Below are 16,962 nucleotides of genomic sequence, written 5' to 3'. Positions count from 1 at the left end.
ATGCCTGTTGGTGAGAGCAGGCATTGGTTCACTGTCCATAAGCCAGGACCTTCCTCTATGAGCCAGGCTGGCAAGTCATGGCCACACTGAGGGGTAGAGAGAGAAATAAAGAGACAACAGGCCTGTTAGTGGGATAGTTGCAGAAGTACTTCTCACACAGTGTTTGACTGATACTGCCTGTATGCCTCACCTCTTCCCTCCGTAAGCCCTGTCAAAACAGGGACAAGATAAGCCTTCGCAGACACCAAACTTCAGTGTAGGCGTAGCACTCAGGCATGCACCACTCCTTTAACACTTTTTTCAAGCCATGTAGCCTATATTGAGCTTCTTTTTCTGCTTTATTTTATAGTGTTTTATACATTTGCATCGTACAGTTATTTTTTATTTCTTTTCTTTATCCACGGTGCACGGTGTTAAGACAAGCCGCGTGAGTGTTCTCTTTCTACTGTAAAACACACAGCTGTATTTGAATTCCCTGCAAGATTCAAACAGTAAACAACAATCAAGCGTTGTCAGATAGAGTTGCTTCTGTATATATAGAAGCAGCACTGCCTATTTCTGTCCAAATGACCTTCGTCATGTTATTGTAGCAGAAAATAAAATGCAAAAATAAAAATAAGCATGACACACACTTAAATATGCAGCATCTCCTCTGAAGTCAGAACTGGGCTTGAAAGTGAATGAAGCGGAAAGAAAAATTGCTTTGTGAAGCAGGTTGTTCTCGGCACTGAGTGTGATTTGTTTATTAGATTAACCTTAGATTAGATTTTGAGATGGCTGCACAAGCACTGGCGGAGCAGATTTATACCGGAGCTAAAAGGGTTGGACTTCACTATCAGCTTGTTTACTCCTGAATCCATTACATCTGACTAATACCTGCATGTATAAGTGTCTCCATAAATATACTGTTTAAACACTGAGTCAGTCAATATGTCAGTAGATACTCCGGTAACATCAGTGTCATTTGTCAATTATTGACTGTGAATGTCAAAAAACAAATTCTGTTTACACCCAAAACAATCACAATAAGGAGTTAACCAAAGCAAGCATCGGTGAGGAACTTTCAATTACTGTCACTGGAATAATTAGAAGATGGTGATCGGAATCACTGACAGACGTTTTCTCCTCTGCGTATAATATTTAAATGAGTGGAGAGAAAGTATCGAGAAAATGGAGAAAAGAAATGTATGAAAGGAAAGGAAAATTAATGTTTGATCACAAATTCATGAATCACAAACCTTGTTATTCTGTTTTGGAAAAAGAACAATGTATCTGAGCAAGGGCGATATTTTATGCAGCTGGTAGTTCTTTTGTTTTTTTATGTGAATTCAAAGATTGGCCTTTAATTAGCTGTGGTGGACTAAGGTAACCCAGTGGTGAGGTTTCATGCATTTGAAAAAAACTAATAGAAAGTAATGACTTGAATAAAACTCAAATAACATCCTTGCCTGTAAATTTGGCACAGTATTCTACCTCTGTGTGAAAATGATGTAAAAGTCATAAGTGGGGAAGTTAGCGCTCATGAATATGCAATAAATGTGTCATGCAGGGCCTGTTTAGAGACAAGCGTTCTGCTATTTTAAGCTAATGTTTAAGCATTTGTAAACCAGTGTTAAAAAATGTATGTAATCACAAGACTGGAACCGAGACAAGACTAATATTTGATCATTTCTCCTTTCTGTGATCTGCTCCCACTTCTACTACATTTACACTCAATTTAGCAATGCTATGGTTCATAAACTGAATAAGGATTTATTTTTCTTAATAAGAAACCAGACCACATGGATACTTGGTCCAAAATTATATTTTGCAGCATGCAACAAACATGCAAAGTCTGTCATTATCTTGTTTCTCTTGGGGTAATAGTCAGTATTTTGCCGGACTTGGGCAAGCCAGCATTAGTACTAAGATCACAACATACAATAAAAAGTGAAATATATATTTATATTTGGGAAGACACCTCAGTTTAGCTGAAATTCAAAGCCACTTGATGTCAGTGTTCAAAACACATTTACAGTTTGAAGTGGGTGTTGTCACTTGGCCTCTTGAACCTTGTTGAATGCTGAATCATTTGTCACAGTGACCCTCCATTTTCCACAGTGGAGTGATTTCTTCTGTGAATGGCTGACATTCAGTTGCATGTGAAATTGGTCCTGCCAGTGAAGGTTTTAAGCCCTTAACTCCAAATCTCACTGTACTCTCGGCTTTTCTCCAGAGCGTGCAACATCTTTATTCCCACGGTTTCGCATGCAGTCGGATTTCTCAGGGGATTCAGACAGGAGACAAGCAGAGCGGATAATCGCAAGAAAAAACAGTTTAAAAGACTAATTCCTCCCCAACCCCCCTTTATCATGATCTCAACTTCTTCTTGCGTGTATGTGTTATTGAGACAGAAAGAGAGACAAAAGAACAAATGACAGTGATTAGACAGAGGTGGGTGTACACTACAATATATGATTAGTAATTTTATTGACGATTCACTTTTGTGTTTGCAAGTGTCCCAACTGTGCCGCAGTGTAAGACTGAAGAGCATTTATTCTCCCAGATCAACCGTTCAAACATTGCGTTCTCAACATCTCAGCACACTTTATCTGTTGTTTTTATAAAGTTGTTTGTCGAAGCAAAATACAAAAAACTCTTATGGACAAAATGTAATGATATTGCAGCTATATTGTAACCATTTAAATCTAGTTTGTCATACTCAAAGCAATTTTCCTGGTGAGAAGGAGCTGAGCCTCTGTTGGCTGATTTGTTGCCTAAAGTAATAAAATTAGATTTGCCTGCAACGGAGCAATCAGGGAAGCTATTAAGTAAAGCAGTAAGGAGGTGTATGCACATTCACAATCCAGACCGGGTGCTCCAGCATGGAGAGACACTGAGGAAGAAAAATGATAGCCATACACTGGATTGATCCTCTCTTAGTGGTTTAATAACAACATTGAGTCTTTATGGGTAAACATCCCTGTATGAGTTATGCTGCTGTGTGTGTACATTTGACAGAGATCGGTTAAAGTTAAAATGGTGCTGAAAATACCACAAACCACAAATCAATGCAGAGTGGAACAGATTTTTTTCTTCTCATCTCTAACTATATTAGCATATACAGTATGTGTCACAATTATTTTAGTTTGCGACTGTCATATTTAGACTATACTGTAGCTATAACCATAAAGCACATGCAATAAGGCCCTTTACTTTCCACAGTAACTTGCTATTTGTGGGTTTGAGTTAACTGTCTCAACAACCATTGATCATGTTAGCATTGGCGTTGTGAACATGTGTGCGAGTACAGTCCCAGAAAGCCGCCATAATGGCTGCAGACTCTCAGTCTTCTTTTGTAATCGCCAGGTCCACACGGGACAGCGAGGACGAGGATGACGAAGACAGACGTGGACGAAGCTGCACTCTGCAGTACCAGCACGCCATGGTCAGAGTCCTGACCCATTTTGTAGCCGAGTCACCTGATCCTCGAGGCCAGACAAGCTTCATGTTGGGCACTGATTGGCAGGTGGACATCACAGAGCTGGTGTGGGATTTCTTGAAGGTAGAAGACCCACAGATTGCACAGCTGCTGGACAGAAAGATACTGGTGGGACTTGACATGGGAATGACCACTATCCAGGTAGGCCATGTGCTTTAATGGGGCGCTACTTAAAGGATCTGGGGCCTTATTCACAAGTATCTTTGGTGCTAAAAGTTCCTTGCTAAGAGTTTCCTCTTCAGACCTTCTCACAACTTTTACTGAGGAACTGAAGGAACTCCTAAGCTGACAGAAGGGGCAGGGTTGATCCTGTTGCTATGGATGACTTACTTACTCACTATGTCTACAATGACTGGCTGACAGTTGATCAGACTGTGTCAGTGAATGTGGAATAAAACATTAATCAATGGAGCAAGGAACAAATTAAATTATATTGATGAATCGATAGACTGCAGAAGCTGTCTTAGTGACTTACAGTAGGAGTCCTCTAGACTTCTCACAGACTGAGCAGCTGTTTTTAGTGCTGAAATGTTTTGAAAAATAAAAACGTAGGAGTCTTAAAGTTAGGACTGACTGAGGAGATTTTCCTAACTCAGCCACTCAGGAGCTACCTTTAGCTTTAAGATGTTTTGTGAATATGGCCCCTGATGTGTAACATTTAAAAATGTGAAAGCATTATTAAAGGATAATTCCAATTGATTATAACTTGGATCTTGCTTTCATACTTTTGACAATCATTTCTATTAGTGAGCCAGGAACTTGGCAAAATCACACATAAGAAGGTAACACAAAGAAAGAGCAGTCAGTCAGTTTGACAGATCTTACAAATAAATGCAGGTTAGTCAAAATTATTTCACAGAGAAAACAAAAGTCAGATGTAAAATTATTACTCAAACTGCACATTGTTCCTTATTCAACTTTGACCCATTGTACTTGTTTTCCTGTGCAATGTGTTACTATTACAGACATCAGTGCTTTAGATTGACTTGTTTGTCTGTTTGTCTGACCTCTTGTATTTTTGCTCCGTTGAACTTCATTGTAGTGATGTTGTTATATTCACAATCTCAGCAACTACTTGGTGAGTAAAGTGGTATTACTAACGATGGTAGAAACCACAAAAACCAGTTGCAGTAAACCAGAACTATTCTTTCTTCAAGAGGCAGGTGTAAAAAAAAAGACAATAGTTGGTAGCCTTTGTCCAATGCCAGTGCATTTGTTAAGTAATCTGAATGTTCAATTGAGTTATAGTGGCTCTTCACATGTGGGTGCTACTTGTTCCAGTGCTTCCCAAATTAACTTTATTTCCCATGAATCCTGTTGTTCCCCGTCTCAGTGATGGTCTTAGCTACTTGTCCTTCTTCCTTCCCCCGCCAGTGCTTTGTAAAAACATGGAGAAGGATCTGGAAACAGCTCTTCATAACAATGAATATGCATTCACTCATTCCACCATCTGCCATCATGAGAATCTTTTAATGCTTTAGTCATGTTTGTGCCAGAAGATCAGTGCCTGCTTCCGCTCTGGTGTTGCAAAGTTATCCTGCATATTTCCCCCCAAATCTGATGACACACAATGTAAAATGCAGTGCAGAGGGCAGTGGAGGTTGCCAATGATCTTGGCAAAGGTCTGTTTTGTGTAATTACTCTAGTTACTCAAAACTATTGTGGTAATGATTTTATTACTGTTATAATATCATCAAATTGGAAACATTTCAATTACTTGAATATTGAAACCATATATTGTCTTGCATAAATAAAATCACCATGTAGTACACAATTCTGAACTTCACTGTTGTGCATCTTTTTGTTAACATAAATGCATGCTAGAACAAACCTGTGAAAGGTGAATAATACACGGTAGGAACATGAACATATTATGTATTCCAGGGACAATAACAGATGCCGCTGTCGATGCTACGGTTCGACTAGTACCTCCTTTTGTCTAGTACAGGCAGGTGCTTGCTGGTGTGTCACAGCCTGTATTGTGGGCTCTCAGCAGCTGGCGACAGTGAGTGGGTTCTTCCCCTCTGCCTTTTGTTTGTTGGGCTCTTTAGGCTAACTGGATGAATATCAGTCTCCTAATGACATCTGTGTGAGTGGGATCCGTTCCCTGGCATCTGAGGACTCATCTGTCTGTGTGCAGACGTGTCTTCACATTCGCAAAAAAAACCCAAGCTTTGATGAAACAAGCAAAAACCGGAAAACATGACAAGTGCAAAGGTCTGACGGCTGTGACTACCTGTGCCACGCACGATGCAGACTGATGCATGAGGAGACCTTTATAAGGATATGCATAAAGTCACTCTGTACTTTGGATGGCATTCATCATAAACACAGTATGACTTCCTGCCTCTGTTTTGGGGTTAAAGTGTGCTTCTCCTCTGGATTACCAGTATTAATCAAAGGGAATGGATTCTTACCTACAGGAGATATGGGGGTTGGATGGCAGCCAAGTAGAGCTGTTGTTTGATCTACACAGCCTGAGAAAACGGATAAAATAAAAAGTAGGTTTTGTGTATCGTTTTGCATATTGCGCAGGGGCTTGTGAGCCTTTTATGTTAGATGAAACACTTGCAAAGACATTTTCTTAAATCACCTATAACTTGTGGTAATCTGCTTTTTCAAGTCTGTGACATCTTCACTGCTAAGTGCTCATTGATGTGATGTTTTTGCATTCCACTTCACTTGTCAATCAAGCGGTGTGACCAGTGGTGACTTATTACTGCTTTCAGCTTTTCTGTTGATGAAGTTTGAGTTTCTATAGGTAGTGCTCCTTTCTCTGTTCAGCTTTAGTTGCTTTCGTTGCTGATTTCTCCTGGGAAAGACCTCTCCAACCTGGGGTGTCTAGAGCAGGAAATGAAAAGCTTTTATAAAAGCTATAGAATAGACTGAGACACTTTTATACAGAGTTGCATCTGTAATTTATCTTACCAGAATGTCACAGATTATTGTTCAACAATCATAAAATTTGAAACTAAATTAGTGCAAGCAAATTTAATTCATCATCTTTTCCTTTTAAAATTCCTTTAGTATTGCACTTGTAATCTGAAATGTGTTTCCTTCCCTGTCTTTTGCACCTCCTAGGTGTTGTCTCCTTTGTCAGACTCAATCCTGGCAGAGAAGACTATCACAGTGGTGGATGACAAAGTGACCATCACAGAGTTGGGGGTCCAGCTGGTCACGGGCCTCTCCATGAGTCTCCAGCTCAGTCCAGGAAGCAACAGAGCCATCCTGGCTACCACAACCACACAGGAGGTTCTGCAGAGCCCAAAACAGGTCGGGACACTGTAATATATATAATAGACCTGAAATAAAGTGTGAAGTGAGCCTTATTTTATTGCTCATCTCTCACTATGCCATCACAGTTATATGAAAATAGAATAAAACCACACCACCAATTATTTACAAACACTATTTAGCTAGGTTTGATTAAGACAGAGTGATGTCTATTCATTTAACACCATTAATTATTGCCTCAAAGCATTAGTCTGTTAAATTATTCTTCATTGATTTGATTGCAGTTTGATAAAAGACAGAATTTTATATATCTACTGAAGCCAAAAATGTGCATTCTGCAGCCCTGATTATTGTGCTTTCCAAAACAAAAGACTTACTTCCAGATTCCATTTCACACTAACAGGGCCCTTGAATGAGCAATTTTACAATCAAAGAGAGCCGTGAGTGTGCATGTGCTCATGTACATGTGTCTATTTGTTTGTTCCACACCATCCCTAACCCTCTTAACTCCAAGGCTTGAAAGCCAGAGTGTGACAGAATGTGTTTCCTTGGGCAGCTAATAGAAACGGGAGCTTAATCTCAGAGCATGTAAAAGCAACACCACAGCTTCTGTACCAAAATTTGACTTACAGCCCAAACTTGGCCCTCCTATCATATTTTGCCTCCCTTTCTCATTTGCTGTAGCTACCCTCGTTGTGGCCTCTTTGATCTGCCTATCAAGCCCTGTCACTCGTTCTCCAAACTGCTCCTTTGCGTTACTCTTCACTCTCCTCCAACTGAGAAAAGAGGGGACGGCCATTTATCTGCCCTATCTCCACATGCAAAGTGTGAAGATAAGCAGGCAGCACTGCACTCTAAGTCCTCTGGAGTCAGTAATTAGGAAAGACCACATGGACAGACCACCGTGGGGATCTACTTGTACGCCTCTGGGGATTTGTCCTTCGGCGACAAAAAAAGGCAAATTGTGAAACTGCAGTAGGAGCAGGCCTTAAGATGCCCATGTATGGCAAATCCTCAGTCACATGAACAATGTTTAGTGTTATTGTTTGATCTTTTCTGCCTATCTTTTTAATCTGTATCCTCCTTAGCTTAGAGAGAATAGCTGCTGAGTTAGTGAAACCATGTGAATTAGTGAGCTTGTATTCAACTTACGTCCCACCATTCGAAAGCTCCGATATACTGTAAGTCTCTGTGGTGCATTGACAAAATAGACATTGAATGCAAACAATCAGTATCATTTTTACTAATTCACTATCATCCTGAAAGTAACAGCCAGTGACATCAGGAAAGAGGATTACCTGAGAGTACCTGAACATCTGGTTGATGCTCTAACTACCCAGCAAAGAAGCCTTTCATAATAATCTCAGAGCTAATACACTGAAAACAAAATTATCCGTTACAGTCTGTTTCTGCTAAATGAGGCTAGATGCAGTATTTTTATACTATAAGTTCAATTGCTTGTCTTTGTGTCCCTTACTATTTATTTTCTCTTATTCTTACTCTCTCTTCTTACATTTTGTTTTGTGTGTGTGTATTTTCGCAGGAGGCTTTGATCAGCGCCTGGCTACAGTTCAGCGACGGCTCTGTAGCTCCTCTAGACCTGTACAATCCCGACTTTTTTGTCCTGACAGCCACCTCCCTGGACGAGGATATAGTGACAGTGCAGCAGGACCCCTCGTGGAAATGGCCTGTCATTGTGACGGAGGCGGAGGGCCAAGGCTTGCTGGTCAGAGTGGAGATGACTGTTTGCGAGATCTGCCAGAAGTTCAAGCGCCGCAGCATCCTGGCAGCAGGGAACTGTAACATCAGGGTGAAGTTTGGTTATAGTGACAGCTCAAGGGGAGGGAGCAGCGATTACGGCCCCGATGGAGAGGATGTGGAGAACAGGGGTAGGCTATCCCCCTCCCAGGACAGGACCAACCTTGACACCCACTACTATGGCAGCTCCATCTCCGACATGGAGGACGGGGTGTTGAGGAGGGCCACCACCACTAGAAGTGCAATAATGCGCAGACCCAATGGGGATAAACTTTCAGACGATGGTAGCCAGAACATACCAATCGACTTTGCCGACTTTCCTGCCCAAGTGGACCTTCCCCGTGGCCGCAACATGGACGACGACCTCATTCAGACTGCTCGTGGACTCACAGACCTGGAGATCGGCATGTACGCCCTGCTGGGGGTCTTCTGCCTCGCTATCCTGGTGTTCCTCATAAACTGCATTTCCTATACCCTCAAATACCGCCACAAGGAGTTCTCCATTGAGGGCCAAGAGAACATGAACCATGCCCACGACTGGGTGTGGCTGGGGAATGAGGCAGAGCTGCTAGAGAGCCAAATCAGCTTGTCACCCCAGCAGGAGGAACAAACCTCCATGATGGACTCGAGCAGCGGGCTCGAGGAAGGCAGCCACTTGCTGAACGGAGGCTCAGCCCAGAAGAACGTGCAGGGCCAAGTGCACCGGGCGGCAGACACAAGCTGCATAACCAAGGAAAGCAAAGGAGACTCACCCACCACCAAGAGGAAGCGAGTCAAGTTCACCACATTCACCACCATCCCCTCAGACAATAGCTACCCCACTGTGAACACACTGACTGGAAGCCACAGCCAGGACATTAAGTGGGTGTGCCAAGACGTAGAGATGGGAGACTCCAAGGAGTTGCGCAATTACATGGAAAGATTAAATGACAGTGCTTTAAAAGAGGTGGCATAATATACTGTGTGCACTTGTAACAAACTCACCCTTATGCCTTTCAGAGGAAAGTGGGTCTGGATATAAACTTGACCCTAGGTCGGTGAAAGAGAAAGACATTTACTTCAGAATCACCCCAAACTGCCAAAGGGTCACAAAATTCAAGAGGACTGTCACAGTGCCACAAGTGACTGATGGTGAATCACTAATGAAAAATATGTCAATGAATGAGGACATCAGGTGGTTCTTTTCGTTTCATTTGTTTATCAGATGATTACCTTTTTATCATCATTTTATTATTACAGGGTTTAGATAGAATCAAGTAATGATCCCTGAACTGATCAGCAGTAACTATGACCTGTGATATCCAGACGACATGTAAATTTTAAAACCAACAGTAACATGAGTAGATAGATGTTCCAAATGTTTGTGCACATTAAATGGTTTTGGAAGTTTTGTAACATTTTGGATATTAATTTCTTATGCCACATCCTCACTCTTTGGAAGAGTTCTGGAAAGGCCGAAGCAAGCCAAGAGAAACTCCTGCATGTAGTTGGGGAAAAAAAGGCACAACTTCCCGGTTCATTCTCATCCTCCTTAACACGGCAGAGGACCTGTTATGTATATACTGAACAGTCTCCTACATATTGTATTGCTCTGTATATTGTATTTTCATAACATTTAAGGAATACACAACAATGTCAAGAGCGTGTATCAGCTTTTATTGACCGCAGCATCATAAGGCCATTCATTTCTCATATCCTAAGGGAGAATTGTGCCGCTTTGTTAAAGTTAACTGAGGAATGAGCAAGGTGAGCTAATTAAACACATGACAATACCCCTTTAATGATGACCAGTGGAAGAAACCAGTGGCCATTAATACTCTCATCTCATTTATTAGAATATGGTCCTTACATGGCAACTACTGTAGTGTATGGAAGGGCTTTTAAACTAAATGCCTGAACAACATGGTAATGTGACATTTCCTCTGCCACCCCCCAGTTTACAGTTTTGTGAGCTTTGAAGAAAATGCCAATTAAGGTCTCATTAACCTCTGTCCCATAGCCTCCAGGAGAGCATACTGATGGACTAACTGGGATGTAATGTGCTCGCCATCTCTCGGGGAGCATGTGGATACAAAGGGGGATAATTACAGGCAAGGTGGGAAATGTTTTCTTTTTGGAAATGGATCTTTTATTATTCAGATAATTGCACAAATAATAATCATCTCTGAAAACTTCCTAAACAAAGGCAGTCGGCTGAAAAATTGCATTTTGCTCGGTGAACATTATTATCATCACAGTGGTGTTGGCTGATTGTGTTTTTGTGTTATTATTTTCCATCAAGCAGAGAAATGTTCACATTATGTTAACTGTTGCTGCAGTGTGGATCAGATTGTTAATCAGTAACGCTCACAATATTAGCTTGGAAGAGGGGAGATGAAAGATACTTCAGCAAATGGTAGCACTACCTTGGGTGTAATTAGGAATGCCGTTTAGATCGGCTTGGTCATGTCAGCATTGAACGTCTAGACACCTGTATTTAAGTTTAGTGGCTTTTCTACTTTTATTTAATTAGTTCAAGCAGCTTGTTGACTGACTCCTTTTTATGCTTCTATGGTGCTGCTATTGATCCACTACATGCTGAGCCAGAACATTGAATTAAAAACAAAAAAATCAATAAATGAGGTACTAATAGAAAGATGACAAGCCATATGAGGGTTAAAGATAGGTAAAGGAATGGTTCAAGATTTTGGGGAATACACGTATTTGCTGAGAGTTAGAGGAAGATTGATACCACTCTCATGTTTGTTAGCTTAGCTTAGCACACAGACTAGAAATAGAGGGTAACAGCTAGCCTAGCTCTGTCCAAAGGTGACAAAATCCACTTGCGAGCACCTCTAAAGCTTACATGAACACTTGCTATCTCATTTGTCTAAACTGTACAAAAAACAAAGTGTCAAAATGTTACATTGTGTTTTACTGTGGGTTATATGCTATATCTTAGCTGGGCTCAAAAACTTCCTGAAGTCTCAAGATATAATGTGTTAATCAATGAGCAGTTCTGGTAGGTGAATTTTGTTACCTTTATACAGAGACAGGATTTAGCGCCATATTTACCGTACAAACATGAGAGGAACAAATATTTTCTGGTGTTTTATTTTTTTTTATTTTTAAGAAACTGAGTTTCAAAGAATAGCCATTTTACTTTAAAAGTGTCTGTGAAAATGAGCTGTTGGAATTGCTTTCAGATACTTGCATGCACACACACTCACACTCACATTCACTTTCACACACACACACACACACAGAAAACTCACCTCTTTGTCTCTGTTTCTTGTCTGTCCTGATTTCCTTTTTTTCCTGCGATGCAATACCGTCTCCTATGTGAATTTCCTGCTTCTGTGGCTCTATCGGTGGCTGCAGGGGATTGAAGCGGGATCCATGTGCAGCATGTGCTGTGCACTGGGACCGTGGCTGCTGCTGTGCTCAGCCTGTGGACTGTGAAGGGTGAGGAGAGCCGCTGTAGGTCTGGGAGGATTTAACTGTCAGCCACAAGGGGCATGATTGATGGGGGGCCCTGTTCAATTAAAACACCACTGTGACTTTCTTTCCATGACCATCGTTGTTGGCTTCAGCTTCCTCATGTTGGAACAGAACACCAGCCCATTAAAGACCCACCGTCTCTGCCCCCTTGGGCTCTGGTTTTAGACGCATGTTCACACCTGCTGGGACGTGGCACTGGAGATTTTAATGATTGTATTCACTTCCATTCTTGGAAGATGGAAACTCAACACTTATTTTTGTTGGCCTTGAAGTCTTGACTTCCCTGAAAGAAAAGAAAAAAAACCTTCCCCAGGCCTCCATCTTAAATGGATTTTTAATTAAATTGATGATGTGAGACCAACAAACTCTCACTAATGGTTGGCTGTGCTCCCTGTGGTCCTAATGTGCCGGGTCTGTATTTGCAATTTCCAAATGATTATTCGCTGCTTGATTTATGTTGCTTCCTTTGAATTCATTTTTAAATCAGTTCACAGTAGTTTCACAGCTACTAAACACACTGTAGCAGAGGAACGAAGGAGCAGCTGACAAGGTCAGCTTGTCATTCCGGTCTGACCAATTTTTACAGATGGAGCCGCAGGGAACCAATGACAACATTGTTCATAAACAAAACCCTTGTGCCAAATCTGTGTCTTGTAAACAAAGTCTCCCACCTGACCAGTGCGCCACAGTGGGAAGACAAACAGTAGAGTACACAAACACACACACAAATGTTCACACACACACAATAACTTGTCTCACTATCTTTGTAAGGGCTCTATTTACTACTTTACAGCCTACAGTAGCCCCTTGCCCCAACCTTAACCTCATTTTAACCTTAAAGGAATGGTTCCACATTTTGGGGAGAGCACTTATTAATACATCCATGGCTTATTGACTCTTTTGCCAGTAGTTAGACGAGAAGATCAATACAGCACGTTCATATGTGTCTGTTAAATATGAAGCTACAGCAGCTGGTTAGCTAGCTCAGAAAAAAGACTGAGAACAGGGGGAAACAGCTAGTCTAGCTCTGCTGAAAATTAGAAAAATATCCACCTACCAGTAGGGCTGCAATTAATGATTAATTTAATTGATTAATCTGTCGATTATTTTCTCTCTAAAATGACAAAAAAAGACTAACAGTGGTGAAAATGGTGATCACTGTCTCCCAGAGTGCAAGATGATTGATTACGGATACGGATTTAACAAACAAGATATAACATCTTAATTAGTAAGCTGTAGAGGTGCTTATAGGCAGCTTTAGTTACCTTTGGACAGAGCCTGGCTAGCTGTTTCCAGTCTTTATATTAACCTAAGTTAATCGGCTGCTGGCTGTAGCGCCATATTTAACGGACAGACAGAGACAATAGCACTGACCATGTCAACTAAGTGAATAAGCGTATTTTGCAAAATGTGGAACCACTGCTTTAGAATAAGGCTGGCTTGATTCTGTAGTCAACAAAACCCATGGATAGATTTTGAACAAATAGTCTTTAAAAGTGTTTCGTAAAAGATAAGTGTAGTTTCCTTATTCATATCTTAAAACAGCTGGACACTGTAATGTATTTGTTGGGGCATTTTCAGCTCTGAGGATTTGAACACATTTGGTGCTTTAGTTAGTATTTTTTTATGGCAGCAGCAGGACAGTGTATGTGGGACTGACTCAGTGCCTATGTTCATGGTAATGAAGGAACATGTCACCCAGTGCTACAATGTGGCTCATTTATGTGTTTTTGGACAACAATGGAGGTCTATAGCAAAGACAAAATGGCTGTTAACTCTTTAACTTATATGGGCTATGTGGAGGTGTCCTACAGGTGGATCCTTACAGCTGATATAAACACATACACACACACACGCACACTACAGTATAAACATATGCACTAAAAAGATATATCAGCCATGACTCAAAACCCAAAGGCAATAAACAACTACAGTAGCTAGCGAAGCCCTTCAGCAGCATGAGGTGAGTACCCAACCATGTCATTTAGATATATCGGCCCAGGAGGACCAGTGGGGCACAGTGCACAGGGAGCAACATATCACCCAGCGCTCTGAGACAAGCTGGGGCATTTTTCTGCTTGTTGAAAACAACAGAAGGTCAGAGGGCTACCAAGATACACCTGGCACAAATGGTATTTCTCAAAGTGGGTGAGAAAGATTTATCTTGATACATGTACTGTTTTATGGGAGTCAAGCCCCATTCTGCACAAATAAGATGCTTTAAACCACAGGGCCTGCACATAATAACCAAGGTTGATGCCGTAAATCCAAATGGATGTACGCTGTTAAAGCATTTTATGGTTGCTTATTTCACAGATCATCTATCTGAATGAACATCCTTAACCCGCCGTTGTGCTCAACCCCACAGACAGCACTCTTTCAAGCGACAAGACTAGCTCATTTTCCGGAACAGGAGATTGTGTGAGGCTCTACATACGTTTTCTTTTCCATAGCTCACATCCACAGCATGACTTCACTTGGGGACAGCATGTTCGTAAACAGATCAACCCTGAGTTAAACAACTTCTCTCTTGTTCATCGCTGTCCCATTTGGAATCTTGCACAGAAAAGGCTCCAGGATGTCGACCAACAAAGACAGCTCAGATAAGATAATTAGTTCTATGTAAACGCGGATGATTAGTGCTTAGAGATAGGCGGTGTGTCTGCTTGGCCGTTTTCTTAAACATTGTGTCTGCATTAGCTTATCTTAATTAACATGCGATGATACGTCCTAATCCTCCAATTACTGGAAGAACATCTTCGGGAGCATCTGACGGTCTCTCATTACACAGGTAAGAGTGCGTAATACAATTAAAAGCAGCTTAACATCGTGTAGACTATGCCCCACATGACCCCAAAAAGTCATTTAGAGAAGATGTAGACAAAGTCACATAGAGCATGGAAAATTGTATCTCTGTCCAATTAATATGGTGGACAGAGACATCAGGTAAATTCAAAAACAAAATCTTAATTTCACATTACACATGTTGATACTGTACACATTCAATCTTGGTATTCTTTCACTTGTATATCCTTTTAGCAACATTTCTGAGACTTCGTGAACAGTTGTTGGAAAGTGATTGGGAGACAAAAAGGTTAAATCAGAACTTCAGAAGGTACATAAAAGGTATAACTGTATTCAGGAGGGGCTTTCTCTACACCACTGTTGTTTGCTTAAATCCTGGCCAATAAATCATCTTAAAATATTGGGAGGCCAGTGCTAAAACCATATTTTTTAGTGTTATTGCCTTTCAATTCTGCCTCCATAACCACTTCAATGTGTCAGGAATTCCTCTCAACATGAGAAACAAGCCGCCACAGTAGAATTATGACCTGGAGGCATTGTGTTGGTTTCAAACATCAAGCTGTCTGCTCAGTCACAGCTATGTAGGCTCTCGGACCAAATTAAAGAGGAAACGGCCCTCTCCGAGCCTTATGGCTTTGAGGCCTCAGCATTAAAAAATGATCTGTGATGACGTGTTGATTTCAATCTGTGTCTGATGAAACTGAGAAGAAATATGCTGCTGTCCCATTGGGAATGCGAGATGAGGGTTTACACCTCTGCGTTTGCAACCTTTTCCCCAACAGCCCACCACAGGGTGTGCTTTTTGTAATATAAATAATTTAGGCACTCCATTTTAAGTTTGCCTTAGGGCCAACAAACCCTAACCTCGATCATGAAAGCATCGCGGCAGGCTTTAAAGGCATAATCTGTGATTCAGATATAAACAACATGGTCGCCCCATTGCCTAAACTCAAAATACAGGACTAGAACACGCTATCACTCTAAGTTAATAATGCTTTCTGATGCTGTAAAATGTTCGTTTACATCAGTAATATATGTGAACACAGCAGTAAACTTTTAGATATACAGTGTATGTGTAGAATAGTAGGCTACTATTTTAACATTTATACATGTAACTCTTAAGTCCAGTCAATATATCTGTGATTATCTGGTCAGCAGTTTTGAATTTTAACACCCAGCACCTCTCTTTTTTCTGACAAATGCATCAATCAGTTCAAGAGTGGGTGACTACAAGTCCTGTGACAAAGCAGTGCTGGCCTGAAAGAAAATCTGATAAATAAGCATAATAAGCATAATCCTTTTTACAACCACTTTGCTATGTGACAGCAGTTAAAGTGATGTGACAGACATCTGAGCTGGCTTTGAAAGCCATTAACACAATGACTGGAAGTGACCCAAAATCCCAATTCTCATTTTAATATACTTTAATGGCCACAAATATAACCACAAAACATATACCAGTTCTGTAGCAATATGAAAAGAATATAATAAAAAATATATATGAAGAATATAATTCCAAAATGAACTTAAAGAGGACATATCTTGTTCATTTCCAGCTCTACATTTATATTCTGGGGCTCTATTGGAATATCTTTACATGATTCATAGTTCAAAAAACTCCTTATTTATCTTATACTGGCCCTTTAATCATCCCCTCAGTTCAGCCTCTGTCTGAAACAGGCTGTTTTATCTCCTGACTCTTTAAGGCCCCTCTCCTGATGAGCCCACTCTGTGCTGACTGGCCAGGTTCAGGAAGCCTAGCGAGGGGCAGCCAGGTCTGTCGTGTACAGTTACTGCTGATGAAAATATTTCGTGCTTTTACTGCTACATATTAAAGCTTTTAAATTAGCGGAGCTTCGTTAGCGGCGCTATTCTTTAATACAAACAGTTCTACGCAACAAGATTTGGAGATACTTGGAGCTCTTTGTTCAGTGGATCAGTTAGAAATAATGCAGGGAAGAATAGTACAAGCAGAAACAGCCACAGTGATGATGATGTATGATGAAGAGCTGCAGATGACCAGCTCACCTCCAACAGGTAAACAACTTACTTTATAACCGTGCTGTGTAATGGAAAAACACTCACAGCATGCCAGCTCGACTCAAGTCATGGCTCAGCGTGACTACCGCTAAAATAATGGAAAAACACGATAATGTTAGTGGAGCGGAGCAGTGAACTCCAGCACTAACAAACAAGAGCAGCTG

At 41.0% G+C, this 16,962-nt stretch overlaps 1 protein-coding gene and 2 long non-coding RNA genes across 4 annotated transcripts in view; 1 reads left to right on the top strand and 2 right to left on the bottom strand.

The window, feature by feature from the left end:
- Nucleotides 1–9,863, top strand: part of si:dkeyp-14d3.1 (transmembrane protein 132C) — a 118,822-nt gene extending 108,959 nt beyond the window's left edge. The window contains exons 7-9 of the mRNA XM_067604699.1: nt 3,349–3,622; nt 6,563–6,754; nt 8,259–9,863. Coding sequence (XP_067460800.1) covers nt 3,349–3,622; nt 6,563–6,754; nt 8,259–9,428 — 1,636 coding nt within the window. The 3' untranslated portion in view covers nt 9,429–9,863. The remainder of the gene's footprint in view (nt 1–3,348; nt 3,623–6,562; nt 6,755–8,258) is intronic.
- LOC137193509 (uncharacterized) lies at nt 5,139–6,631 on the bottom strand. 2 transcript variants are annotated; one of them, XR_010930839.1, is made up of 3 exons: nt 6,556–6,631; nt 6,075–6,322; nt 5,139–5,958 (listed from the first exon to the last, which is right to left on the bottom strand). It is a non-coding gene; the product is annotated as an uncharacterized lncRNA (long non-coding RNA). The 2 variants fall into 2 exon arrangements; XR_010930838.1 differs by having other exon boundaries at nt 5,139–6,322.
- LOC137193519 (uncharacterized) lies at nt 6,646–13,494 on the bottom strand. The gene is made up of 3 exons (XR_010930840.1): nt 11,728–13,494; nt 9,458–9,502; nt 6,646–6,736 (listed from the first exon to the last, which is right to left on the bottom strand). It is a non-coding gene; the product is annotated as an uncharacterized lncRNA (long non-coding RNA).
- Nucleotides 13,495–16,962: the final 3,468 nt, after the last annotated feature.

This window comes from Thunnus thynnus, chromosome 2, assembly GCF_963924715.1.
Source record: "Thunnus thynnus chromosome 2, fThuThy2.1, whole genome shotgun sequence".
Taxonomy (NCBI): domain Eukaryota; kingdom Metazoa; phylum Chordata; class Actinopteri; order Scombriformes; family Scombridae; genus Thunnus; species Thunnus thynnus.
Note: the sequence above shows the minus strand (reverse complement) of the source record. Positions and strands in the feature narration are given on the sequence as shown.